Below are 13,856 nucleotides of genomic sequence, written 5' to 3'. Positions count from 1 at the left end.
CACTAGACTGGGAAAAGATCAAATCTTGATTAATCAATGACAGAAATGATTTTATTGGCATAGTGGAAGTAAATTGATCTGCTTCTGTGAAAATACACTGAACTGAAAAAAAAATTATATATATATATATATATATATATATATATATATATATATATATATATATATATATTTCTTCATTATGTAACCATTCACCCAATACCACGCTATTCTGTTGCTTAATCTGGAGCTTTGTACATATTGTGGACATGTACTGCAAATTCTCATCACTGAAATACATCTATATGATTATGTGTGATATTTTACAATTAATATACATCACTTAGATATGCTGACTTCAATAAATAGCCTACAAGCCAAGGTAGATGCTATTTGTGTTTTATTGGGAATTGTGTTTTCAGGACTAATAAATTTAGTTAAAATATTTTGTGTTTTTGTGTGAAATGTGGAACTTTTAATGAGAAGGCACCAGGGGTTTTCTTTAAAATATATATATATATATTACTTATTTATTTTTAACCCTTTAGTTTACCTCAAAGCTGCTAATTGAGTCACAATAATTCAATAATTCTGGCAAAATAAATCAGTAAATGCATTTAACATACAAACAAGTTCAGAATTATTGGTACTTTTCAGAGAATCGGTAAAAAAGACTGTGACTCAATTTTTTTGTGTGTGTGACTCCAAGCATTGACTTGTTACTCAAATATTTGGAAACAAACAACATAAATAATAGTATTTTCTTGTTAAAATATGGATATGGACTATAAATGTTGAGCAGTATGGAACAAAAATATTAGCACCTGTAAAGGACAATTTTAATGCATTTTCTTCTCTCAGTCTCCAGGAACTCCAGGAGTAGGGACTTTGCGAGGGCTGAATATTTTACCCAGAACTTAATTTAGACCCTGGCCCCTGTGGTGGAAACACACCGAGTACTTCAAAAAGTCCCTAGATCCTGGGGAACGTTCCTGTGATGGAAAAGCGGCAAATGTTTCAGAATCGCCTTTAAAATTTTTGAGCTTAAAATAAAATAACAACAAGCTGTTCTGTAGGTTTGCACAAAAGAAACCCTTCCTAATAGAAACTCACAAATGCAGCACCTGACCTTCACACGTTCGGACACAAAACAAACCATCAGCGTGTTTGATGGAAAAATGGTGATTACATACAATTTCTGCTTTGAAGGTAGTCTACATGTGCAAACCTAAGAATATAAATGAGAATTAAATGGTCAGGATGAAGGTTCTGTATGGTTTTGGGGTAGTATTGTGCTGAACAACTCGGAAACTGCCACATGAGTATACACTCTGGATGGGACACTAGACCCTTGCAGGTCATGTGATAGTATTCTGACATATTTACACATAAATTGTGTTATTTAAATGAATAATTAAACAATTTTATTTATATAAACTTATTATAACAATAAATAAACAAGAAGTCTCCAGTGTGATCCTGAGCTCAGGTTACTGTCTGTGTGTATATGTGCGTTTGTGTGTGTGTGTGTATCAGAGGGAGAGAGAGAGAGAGCGTTTTGCATGTTCTCTGTGTGTCGGTGTGGGTTTCCTCCAGGTTCTCTGGTTTCCTCCCGCTTCCCAACAACATACCAGTAGGTGGACTGACTATACTAAATTGCCCTTAAATGTGAATGTGTGTGAATGTGTGTGTATGACATCCCATTCAGAGTGTATTTCTGCCTTGCCTGTTCCCGGATTAGATCCACTACAACCATAACCAGGATAAAGCTGTTACTAAAATGAATGAATGAATGAATGAGTTACTACTACTACTAACTACTACTACTACTACTACTACTACTAATAATAATAATAATAAGAAGAAGAAGAATAGCAAGAACAATAATAATAATAATAATAATAATAATAATAATAATAGCAAGAACAACAACAATAATAATAGCAACAACAATATAAAAGGTTTAATATCTATTCGCTTTAATTAATTTCTAGCGTTTTAGAGCGTGTAATATCGTGTACACGGATATATCACACCATCACCACGCTACTTTACATGGCCCTTAACATGGCGCTGAGAGCCATTTGGAAATCTAGAGCTATGACCGAATCCCAAATAACGCTCTACTCTACATATAGGTTGCCTACATGGCGTATTCATTAACGATTCTCTCACTACATTTAGTGCACTCTGTGTCCAACAGGAAGCTATTTGGGATGGGCCTGAGTGACGTGGGCAGGCCGAGGCACGCTGACCTCTTCACTACATCCGGGACAGGCGGCTCTGTATTGTTCAGCGCGCGCGAGGAGCTCCATTCGGCTGTTGTGCTACTGCAATCGAGATCAGTTTCTACCGAGTGCACGGTACTCAGCGTTGTGGAAGTACGGTATATCGCTTATTGTTGTTATTATTATTATTATTATTATTAGTGTTGTTGTTATTATCATCATCCATATTTGTAACTAAAGCGAGAACGTTCGTGTTTTTTGGTTTAATTTGTTGGTGCGCGCGGAGAGGCTGTGCTAACACGTGAGGCCCAGTCTCTGTGCGCATTGCTAACTCCACCAAGGCTTCCGTTTTACACCGTACACGGTCCCGATTGTTCATGAAAGCTGTTCTCGTTGCTCTGGATAACGTTTTGTGGTGATTATTTTCTCGCTTTAATGTAGCTCGGGCTGTGTGTTTAAACGAGGTGGCGTTTAGCATCCACGTTGCTCCTGGGCTTGCTAGCTAAAGCTAAAGGCAACATGTCGCTAGCTCGCTTATTTCTGAATCTCTGAGCAATTCTCACACGTTTTCACTTTTATTACTGAAATGTAAAAAAAAAAAAAAAACACGCACAAAAATAAACCCGTACTTGAGTCCGTTTTTTGCGGGGGTCAAATACCTGTAGTAGCTGTTGAGGACATGCTAACGGACTTTCGTTAGCAATAATGATGCTAGCTTAAAAAAAAAAGAATTGTAGCTAAGCTACATAATGTATATTTATCCAGCAGACTAACACTGGGTATTTGCTTATTTATATTTGACAATTTCTTACATATAAGTTAGGTCTCTAGAATTAATTTCGAGGGGAAAAACACCACGTTTGGACCCGTTTTATATTTCAGACATAAGTCCACCAAAAACCAGTCATAACTTCATTTGTGTTTCCTGAGAGGTTTTGCATTGTGTGTGCGTGTGTGTGTGTTTTTAATAAAAAGTCTGTGTGTATTTTGCACTATTTTGATTATTTTTGATTTCTTTCCCCTGGTTTTTCTTCCCAGGTTTAAGATTTGGTTGTGCTTGGTGTACTCATGGCTGTTAGAAGGGGACACATAAGATACCTGAAGGTGAGTAACCTTTCCCTGGCATGTGGTTAGTCGTGTGTGTGTGTGTGTGTGGTGTTTTGGGGGGTTTTCTACACCGAGGAGTGTGAAGTTAAACTATACTGAATGTCTAACATAACACGATTAGGTTATCCCTTACGTAGTGAGTCGAAATGTTCATGGCGTGATAACCCAGACTAAAAACCAAGGTTTCGGCTGGGCGATGTGACAAAAATATTGTCTCGTGATACTTGAGGATGTTTCTATGACACGCATCATGATGTATAATTCCGCTAGCAAACAGTCTGCATAGCAGTAGTAAAATAAACACAAAAAACCCCCCACTAACCTGCGTTTGATGATACTTTTCTTTAATGCCTAGAGCGCCCGTTATTTTACATCCTTAATAGGGTTCACGTTCGGCGAACAGGAAAGGCGCTTGGGATACGGCCTGACCGCGTATCTGTACAAGGCTTCAGTAATACAACGTTATCCCTGCGTGAAGGCGAGTAGAAGATGGCACCCGCGTTGAGGCGGCACTACACCGCAGTGGACAAGTAAAGCAAGCCGAGTCGTGCAGTTGGAAAGTGCTTTTTGGAAGATATTTTTGACAGACTTTCCCATGAAATCTCTTCTCAGCCCTATTCGGATTGGATTTGTTTATCAGGGTGATACATTCCCCGCACGTCTCCTCGTTGATAAACCCCCTCGCATCCAGATAGTAATATGTATCACAGGAGCAGTGTGTTTCTCATGGGTTGTATTTTCTGTGAGCACCAGATGTGTTGCCTGGTCATATGATCACGCTCCGTTCACAGAGGCACCGGAGTATATTTCAGTCTGCGGAGAACCAGTGTTCCAGCAACAGTTTGAATACACAATTCGTAATCACAAAGTGTATGGCTCGTCTAAAGCATTGCTTTGATTTTCCTTTTGTGAGTTGTAAAGGTGTTTAATATCTGGGGGAGGGTCACTGTGTTCTATACACTACGAGACTGAATACAACACGTAGCAACAGTCAGACGTTATTTTTCTAAACCGAGGCGACATCTGCATCGAAAATCATATGCGTGTGAGTATGGATGGGACTAATATGATCGGACTGCTGAGTTTGGCATAAACATGAGGTACTCCCAGCCGGTAGTTTTTAGTCAGAGTAAGATGGAGGAAAACACAAGACACGGACAGAACTAAAATCACAGGGTAAATAAGAATTTACCCCAGAACCCCATGTAAATTTAATCCTGACGAATAGGGCTTTTGTCAGTATTATCATCATTATCCGTGATGCAGTGCAACTCTGATAATGAAGGGGAAGCCATTTGTCATTCCGTCCAGGATTTTGCGATCGCGGAAACAAATGCAAAATCGAGCAAACTCCGCAGTATTCGGAGGAGCTTGTGATTGTTCTAAATTTCCGCAGATTTGGGCCAAGACGCGTCATGTGCTGTCATCACAATGCGAATTCAGCCAAAGGCTTCTTTGCTTTACGTGCGTCGAACATGAGTACAGCTAAAAGGTTTCTTTGGCCAACAGACATCACTATGAAAGACCATGCGATTGCAATTTTGCCAATTCGAGTAGTTTTTTTTTTTTTTTGGTGAAAAGGCACAAAACTCCAAGTTGCACTGCAAATTTTTATAAATGCTGCAGTAAAATCAAACATTTTTGCCACAGCAATAAAAAAAAACAACTCTGCGAAAGACCTTGGGTCGAAAATCCAAAATTGATGCAAAGTGCATGTTGTGTGTGTAAATGGGGGAAAACATCTGGGCAGCGGCCTGTGTTTTTTGTTTATTTTTTATTTTACATATTTATTTTTTTATAATGTATATTTTTATTGTGTGTGTATATGTGTGTGTGTATATATATATATATATATATATATATATATATATATATATATATATATCTCTATATCCCCGCCTGTCAATCATCCACAGATGGGCAAGGTTGGGGAAGGCTGATGAATTGTCCTTAGCACCACATGGGCTCCAGTCAGCAGTTGTGTATTTGTGTAAAAAGGTGTACTTAATAAACTGTCAACTGGCTGTGTCTTAGTCTCATGGTGTGGAACGGGAAGCCAGTTTTTAATGTGCTTCTTATTTCTTTTTATATGCACATTATGGTGGTTTTTGTTTATTAATTTTTTTTTGTTTTAGGTTTGTGAGGTGCAGAGCCAGGGTAATGACCGGGATTTGCAGCAACTTGGCAAGGGTACCAGCATGAACGTAAGTGTACTGGTGAGATTGTTATAAACCGCTCTAAAATATGTAGTCACTTTTTTTTTTTTTTTTTTTTTTTTTTTTTTTTTTTTTTTTTTTTAAAGATTATTAAACACTATAAAACATACACCTGACGGACATGGCTGCATAATACTTGATTGGAAAGGGATTAAAATTTTTTTATCATGAAATATGAGAGAATGATATTCGCTCATTATACTTGAACACAAGTTTTGTACAGGAAAATCTGTAAATTTATTAAATTCATTTTCACACGAAGCTCTGTTAGTGTTGAAGGCCACGGTAGGTGTGTTTTTCCTAGTGGATGTTCATGGTGAAGGCTCATCTGCATTATAAAGTGAAGGTGTGCACCTTTCTTTATCCTGAAGCACGTCAGATCCTGTTATCACTCGTGTTTATAGGAGTTACAAAGTTCTGACACTGGGGCCAAGATTCTCCATATCGGTGATTCGGGGTTTCTTTGTTCAATTAAATTTTTTTTTTCCATCCATTTATTGCCAGTCTTAGTGTTTGCCAAGTCGTAGTGAAGTATCTGTTCCTATAGAAACAGTGTGTTCGAGGAAGCCTGTACTTTGAATTATGGTCACTATCACAGCCTTGCTGTTAACACCTCCTGACTAATCGGTTTTGAGAGCCACGCCCCCACCCCTGGACACAAGTAACGTTAACGGCTGGTTGGTTAGTCACGGCAATGTTTCTGGTTTTCTGCCAATAGCAATTCATAAGAGTCTTGTTTGTGCAGTGCACTGTCAGCGATCTTAAAAACTAGATAGTGAGCACAACCATGGCTCAGTCTCCCATGTATACACACACACACACACACATTATTATAAGACCAAAAATATTTGGACACCTGACCATGACCACTGTATGTGGTTCTTCCCCAAAATGATGTCACAAAGTTTGAAGCACACAAGTGTATAGAATGTCTTTGTATACTGTATATTGCACTTTCCTGTCCTTGCTAACGCTTGACCTCGCTAACACTCTTGTGGTTAAAATGAGCACGAATTCCCTACAGCCAAGCTCCTAAATGTAGTGGAAAGTTTTCCCTAAAGACTGGAGGAGGTTATAATGGCAAAGGATGGACTAAATCTGGAATGGGATGTTTAAAAAGCATGTATGGGTGTGATTGTCAGGTGTCCATAAACATTTTGTCCATATAGTTTATTAATTTCATTCATTTAGTTATTTAGTAAGGGTGTATTATTATTATTATTATTATTATTGTAATAAGACTGGACAAATTTGTTACTTTTGACTAAAAGCTAACACTCAGTTTGTAATAGTGTACCCACAGCATCGCCTCTCCGGCTATCTCTTATGTACGCTCCTAGCACACTTGAGGTCACACTGTTTGGCGCCTGTCATTGGTCACCGTGCATAACTGACACTTTCTTGAATACAGCTGTGTTGACATGAACCAATGGCTAACGTGTGCCTGCGAGTCTACTGAAAGATTTTCTCCTTTTATTTATTGAGCAGGACGCCTATGACCTTCCTAACGGATTTGAGAGCCACTTGGGCGACGAGGCGAAAGACGCTAAAACAAACCTGATAGTCAATTACCTGCCACAGAACATGACTCAGGATGAGCTGCGCAGTCTGTTCAGCAGCATCGGTGAGGTGGAGTCTGCCAAACTTATTCGGGACAAAATGGGAGGTAAGTGTTGCCAGATGAACTAGTAGAGCTTTCCCTCTTCTTTTGATTTATTTTCTCTCTCTTTACACCAAATATTTAAGAATAACCTTACCAGTGAAGAGCGTTCATATATTTCATGTTGTAAACAACTTGTTTTTTTGTTGTTTTTTTTAAAAATGTGCTCGCTTCTTTTACCTTTTAAATCAAACATTTTTCACATTTTGCTTTAAACGATTGACTTTTTGGAAACTTTTAATGTAAAGTTGTCCACTTGGTTCTTGGATCTCTTGTATGCCTCTCTTGTGTATATGGTATGGTTTGAAGCTCCGGTATTTTTTTATTTAGTTATTCATTTCTCCTCTCTATATGTCTGTATGGCTAACCATAAATAAGGTAAAATCATGTCATTTAAGATTTTTCTTTTGGCTTTGTGATTGATGTGAACTTTTTGTTTTTTAATTTGAAAATGTAAAACGACTGACTTGTGTTTATTTTAAAGTATTGAAGCTGTTCAGTATTTTTTCTTATGTGATAACCATTTGATTTTTTAAAAAAATATAATGTAAGTTTTATTTGAGGTTTAATAGTTGTTGTGAAAGTCATGTAATTTTTTTTCCCCCCCTTCCAAGATTACACTGCATTGTAACCTTTGTTTTTTTTTTCCTTTCTGAAAACTGATTCTAGTCTGCAGGATGTGGACAATCGTTTGTTGTTTTTATTTTGTTTTTTCCTTTTTTTTTTCTCTAGGCCACAGTTTAGGGTACGGATTTGTTAACTATATTAACCCTAGTGATGCAGAAAGGGCAATCAGTACTCTCAATGGGCTGAGACTACAGTCTAAAACTATCAAGGTAACGTGCAAAGAGCTGTTCTTGTATCCATGTGTAAACTGATAGATATGACATGTTGTGCCAGTAGTTTGCTAGGCAGCAGAGGAAAAATCCCAATACTGCCCAGTGTGTTTCTCAATAAGAAATGCACTTTTACAAAGGTATGAGTTGTTTGTTTGTTTATTCGTTTTCCTTTTTCTTTTCTTTCCTTCCCTGCTTTGTTTTTACTTGTTCGTCAGCTTTATCAAGTTATCAGACTTTGACCCCTATGATTTTGACAATTGGCTTTCCTTATTGATCTGGCATGGTTTTATTTTCGGTACAGAATTATACTGAAGTTTTTTGACTTTTTATTTATTTATTTTTTAATATATAAATAATCTTAAGACTGATGTTTTGCCTCCAACACTTGAATACATGTGCGTTTTTATTTTATTTGATTATTTATTTATTTATTTATTTTAAAGATTTTGTTTAGGTGAGGGAGGCTGGAGTGGTCATTTGCTTGAGTATGACATTGTGCCGAACCAAAGCCCTGCGCAGCAATCCCTGTTAACTTTTCTTTTCCGTATTTTCTCTAAAGGGATTGTTTTTATGTGGAAATTGTCCCCTTTTCAATTTGAACTTTTTGTTCATTTTATTTATTTATTTATTTATTTTTAGATCTAGTCTGTAAAGCTGTCATCCATGGAAAAAATTGTCATTTTTTTCCTCCTTAATCTTTTGTAAAAAAAAAAAAAAAACGAAAAAAAAAAAAACAACTAACGGCTATGTGATTTTTATATTTCATTTATTGGGATGTTTGTTGCCTCTGGTTGACCTTTTGATGCTTTGATGCATTTTTTTTTTTTTATAAACAATCAGAACTGTTTTGAATATTTTGGGGTGTACGGGTTTCTTAAATATCTTTTCTCCCTTTGTTAGGTCTCTTATGCCAGGCCAAGCTCTGACACAATAAAAGATGCCAATCTTTACATTAGTGGCTTGCCCAAGACCATGACACAGAAAGATGTGGAAGACTTGTTTACCCAGTATGGACGCATCATCAACTCGAGGGTGCTGGTTGATCAGGCTTCAGGTAACGACTGTATGTCTGAATTTGTAGTACTACTTCTTCTTTAAAATTTTTTCCCCTTTTTTCCCCCTTAACACCTGGGCTAATAACTTATCTTGTTGTAGGCTTGTCACGTGGTGTCGCCTTCATTCGGTTTGACAAGAGAATTGAAGCAGAAGATGCCATCAAAGGTCTGAATGGTCAGAAGCCCCCTGGAGCATCTGAGCCCATCACGGTCAAGTTTGCAGCAAATCCCAACCAGGCAAAGAACTCCCAGCTGCTGTCACAGTTCTATAACACACAGTCTCGGCGCTTTGGAGGCCCTGTTCATCACCAGGCACAGAGGTTCAGGTTAGTACTGACTCATCCCGAAGTGGGAGTGTGCGTGGGGCTGTTTTTGTTTTAAATCTCACACCCGCCTAATCGTGCAAAAATGTTGACCAATCACAACCACTCACACTGTTGCACGCATGTTAGTGTATATACAAGTGTTTTCTAATGAATTTAGTTGGTTCTGTTTCCCAAAATCTCAACAAATTGGTCATTTAAACGCCATGCCCCTGACCAGAACAAAACATTTACTGAAGATGAACCTGCAACACCCAATACACTGCCATGGTAACTACCGCAGACAGTCTTTGTCCCAAGCTTCATATCTGACCGCCCTCTTCCACATGCATTAAAATAAAAACAAAACTATTTTGTTGGCTTTCACAGGATCCCCAGTCCTGCTGCACACGCCTATCCCAAAGGACAGTTATAATTTTCTCAACTGATCTGTGGCCCTCTAGTAACAAGTCAACACCGGATTGTGCTATAATCTTAAGTCTTCATGTGGCTACATCAGTTCTGTATTTGAATACGTTGGTGAAATGCCAACAGTCCAGTCACCTTATTAACACTAAACTTTTGGTACTGTAATTATTTGCTCTCCCGGTTACATTTTCTTTTAAAAGATTTTCAAATGAAAACTGTGGTGGAGGGGACTACTGGTCAATTTAGCGATGAGAAAACTTTAACTTACCACGACAGTTCATGACTTTAAAGCTAAACACCTTCCTTTCAGAGGCTTGTAAGTTTGTCACGTTCTTATATTGTTTTTTTTTTTTTTCTCTCTCTCTCTCTGTAGGTTCTCACCAATGAGCGTAGACCACATGAGCGGTGTTTCAAGCATGAACGTAGCCGGGAGCTCAACCTCTGGCTGGTGCATTTTCATTTACAATCTGGGTCAAGATAGCGATGAAGGCCTGCTGTGGCAGATGTTCGGCCCGTTCGGCGCGGTCACCAATGTCAAAGTCATCCGCGACTTCAACACCAACAAATGCAGAGGCTTTGGCTTTGTCACAATGACCAATTACGAAGAGGCGGCCATGGCCATCGCCAGCCTCAACGGATACCGTCTGGGGGACAAGGTCTTGCAGGTGTCCTTCAAGACCAGCAAGTCTCACAAATAAAAGGACAGAAAGTATTACTTTTGGGTTCTAAGAACTTGCACACTTTTTTTTTCTTTTTCCCCCCCCATTCTTGTCTGAATATATAATTACTAATGTAACTTTGTTCAAATAAATAGATTAGTATTGGTATTGTATTAGTTTGGGATTGAAATAACTAGCTTAAGAGTAGGCTACATGGCCTAACAATTGCATCTTCATATGCTTAAATAGTTTGGTAGTGTTTATCACAGTATCATTTAATTAATATGATGCCATGGAGCATCAAACCCTGAGTAGATGTTATATAGGATCATATTGCAGTATGCGTCGTATCTCCCATCACCGTTTGTCAGTGTCGCTTTTTCTGTGGTTGAACTTGTGGGTGATTATTTCCTTGAGTCCGTAAGAGAATTCTGGCTGATTGAACTTGATGATGATGATGGTCAATGTCACATCTCTGTGGCTCCATAATTATTCTGAATATCAACATGATTCCACCATTTTAAGTTCTTGAATCATTCAATTTGCTTTACTATAATGTGACTTGTAGAAACGGAGAGTGCAGACCTTTTTTTTTTGGGGTAAATATTCATTCAACCACGCATGTATCCAACATGTAATCTATCGGAAGATTTAAGTTTGAAGGACCAAAGAAGCTGGAGAGTACGCCTTATTTTGCTGAATTATGCAAATGTATTTGAAGCGTTTTTGCTGTTGGTGTTATTTTGGCAGTTAATATATTAAAGTTTGTCTTGCGTTCAAGTTTTTTTGTTTGTTTGTTTGTAACCATTCTTGTTATCGCGAACAAACTTTTCTGTATCAAGCATTTTTTCCCCAAGTGTCAGGCAACTCTCCTACAAAGCGGAATTGGTCGCCATTTCCTTTATAATGTATATGACAGCCCTGTTGTCCTCACACACGCTGTCAGCATTTATGTAGTTTGGTGGGGGAGTCAGTAACTCATTGTTTTTCTACTTGTTTTGTAACGTAGTCTGCAACTTACACACTGTACACGATATTTTGTCATTCTTGGTGTAAGATTCGGCTTCGTATAATGATTGATTAACTCTGAATACTACACATGTAATATTAAACATTTATTAATATGTATTTTGTGCTTTATAAACACAGATTTATGCTCACAGAAGACAGTCCTGCCTGTCTAGAGTAGGTGTTGAATTCATTTCTTTCTTTCTTTTTTTTTTTTTTTGGATCTCCATCATATGCATGTTCATTTGATGTTCCTTAGCCGTAGCTCTGATGTCATGCAGCGTACGTGTTTCACATCTGTCTACTTCATCAGAAGTATGCTTTGAACTATTGTATGGATCTTTTATGTATTTACAAATAAACACCATTGTTTTGTTGTAAATTACCTAGTTTCTGGCGTTTTCCCCTTTTTGTTTTGTCCATCTTTCGCAGTATCCATGTCACTACTTCGCTAAATGGCTTGGTAATGTACTTCTGCCTGTTGATTGTGGGTTCAGAAACTTAAAGCTAAACAAGTCTATCTAACTAGGCGTAAGCTCTTGTTGCTTACTTTCCCTTTGATTAAATTTGCAGCTCATGTTTGGTGCCATGTGTGTCCCAGTATTGTATCTTATTACTGAAATAGTAGTACAGTAAAGGAAATGCGTATAATATATTTGTTTAAATCTTCTGAAAGGATTTTTACAGAGAAATATAATGCCATTTTTAACCTTCTAAGATGACCAGTACATACAGACCCAGGTCATGTGCTATGTCCCCATCTGAATTGAAATGGGTAAGGGCCAGTGTCGTACAGGTTTTAATTTCAGTTCTTCCAATCAGATTCCACCTTTTCATATGGTTCATCTTTGCTCTCATTCATCATCAAGGGTGTGCTGTGCCCTGCTTGGATGGAACAAAGGACTGCTGACGTACCAGGCCTTTCTGGATAAGACTGATGACCTCTAGTGTAAAAGGATGTGTCAGAAGTGACGGTGCCTACATAGACTCACCATCCACTTTATTAGGAACAGCTGCATATTCATGCAATTATCCATCCATACATTTCTGTACTGCTTATCCCTCACAGGGTCGCAGGTTGGAATGGAGCCCATCACAGGGGACTCTGCACAAAGTTTGGAATACCCTAGATGGGGTGCCAATCCATTGCAGGGAACAATCGCACGCACATTCACACACTACTGACAATTTAGAGATGCTACTCAGCCTACAACGCATGTCTCTGGATTGAGGTAGGAAACACGAGTACCCGGAGGAAACCTCTGAAACACGGGGAGAACATGCAGGCTCTACACAGATGGCGTAGGGCGGGAAGTGAACCCCCAACCGCGGAGGTGCAAGGCAAACGTGCTAACCAATAAGCCAACATGTCCCAGGTCAAGTTTGAAAACTGGAAACCTTGCTTGGTTGTTTTTCCAGTCTCTACCTGTCCAGTTTCAGTGAACCCGTGCAAACTATAGCTTCAGATTATGCAGTGTAACTCAACGTGGTCTTCTACTGTTGTAGTCAGTGTAATGTAATTAGGTTGTACACTAGAGGGCAGCAGTGACAATGTAATGTAATTAGGTTGTACACTAGAGGGCAGCAGTGAGAGTGTAATGTAATAGGTTGTACACTAGAGGGCAGCAGTGACAGTGTAATGTAATTAGGTTGTACACTAGAGGGCAGCAGTGACAGTGTAATGATATTAGGTTGGACACTAGAGAGCAGCAGTGACAGTGTAATGTAATTAGGTTGTACACTAGAGGGCAGCAGTGACAGTGTAATGTAATTAGGTTGTATACTAGAGGGCAGCAGTGACAGTGTAATGTAATTAGGATGTACACTAGAGGATATAATAAACATAATAATTAAGAGGATGTAACTAACAGGGGACATCTAAAACACAAACAATTGATGATACACACCACTTTTTATTTTGATCTTTTATTCTACCGGTCATGTATATCAGAGAAGGAACTCTGGATTACAGTTCCCAGCAGCCACTGCACCTCAATGCATCAGTCACATGACCACCTGCACTTGAATCATATTCATGTTAACCAGCACTCGTGTATATAGTTACAGTTTGCACTGCACTCTTGGTCTATTGCTTTAAATGTCTTCTGTTGCCATATTATACTCTCTTGTCTCAAATGTATTGTTTTGTGTTTGTTTTCATTTTCACGTGTTCAGAATGTCTTCTGGTGTTTTGGTTTGACTTTTATTAAACTTGAAATCTGCACATGCATCTGTCTCTGCCTTGAAATCGTGGCAGAACGCAAGACCACAACATGGATAGAGCAGATTTTTTTTAAAGTTCACGAGGCCCTGTATGAAAGAGAAAAGCCGAGGTGGGAGAAGGAGGGGAAATTCTCCCTCATAAAAGCAAATA

At 38.4% G+C, this 13,856-nt stretch overlaps 1 protein-coding gene across 3 annotated transcripts; it reads left to right on the top strand.

Annotated features, from left to right (window-relative positions):
* The first annotated feature begins 2,250 nt into the window (after window positions 1–2,250).
* On the top strand, window positions 2,251–11,867 carry elavl1b (ELAV like RNA binding protein 1b). Of its 3 annotated transcripts, none has more exons than XM_053634964.1 (8): window positions 2,251–2,360; window positions 3,246–3,311; window positions 5,450–5,518; window positions 7,019–7,196; window positions 7,923–8,026; window positions 8,930–9,083; window positions 9,185–9,410; window positions 10,189–11,867. In XM_053634964.1, the coding sequence occupies exons 2-8, from the start codon at window positions 3,276–3,278 to the stop codon at window positions 10,511–10,513; spliced, it is 1,092 nt and encodes a 363-aa protein (XP_053490939.1). In that variant the 5' UTR covers window positions 2,251–2,360; window positions 3,246–3,275; the 3' UTR covers window positions 10,514–11,867. The 3 variants fall into 3 exon arrangements, with proteins under 3 accessions (XP_053490939.1, XP_053490937.1, XP_053490938.1); XM_053634962.1 differs by having other exon boundaries at window positions 8,930–9,092; XM_053634963.1 differs by having other exon boundaries at window positions 2,278–2,365; window positions 8,930–9,092.
* Window positions 11,868–13,856: the final 1,989 nt, after the last annotated feature.

The sequence above is a fragment of the Ictalurus furcatus genome, chromosome 10 (genome assembly GCF_023375685.1).
Source record: "Ictalurus furcatus strain D&B chromosome 10, Billie_1.0, whole genome shotgun sequence".
Lineage (NCBI taxonomy): Eukaryota > Metazoa > Chordata > Actinopteri > Siluriformes > Ictaluridae > Ictalurus > Ictalurus furcatus.
This window is presented reverse-complemented; position numbering and strand designations above follow the sequence as displayed.

Excerpts from the sequence above, each read along its gene's own strand:
- elavl1b (XM_053634962.1), top strand. The coding sequence starts at position 3,276 with ATGGCTGTTAGAAGGGGACACATAAGATACCTGAAG. Across the intron at positions 8,027-8,929 it reads TACAGTCTAAAACTATCAAG|GTCTCTTATGCCAGGCCAAG; the intron begins GTAACGTGCAAA and ends TCCCTTTGTTAG. Across the intron at positions 9,411-10,188 it reads CACCAGGCACAGAGGTTCAG|GTTCTCACCAATGAGCGTAG; the intron begins GTTAGTACTGAC and ends CTCTCTCTGTAG.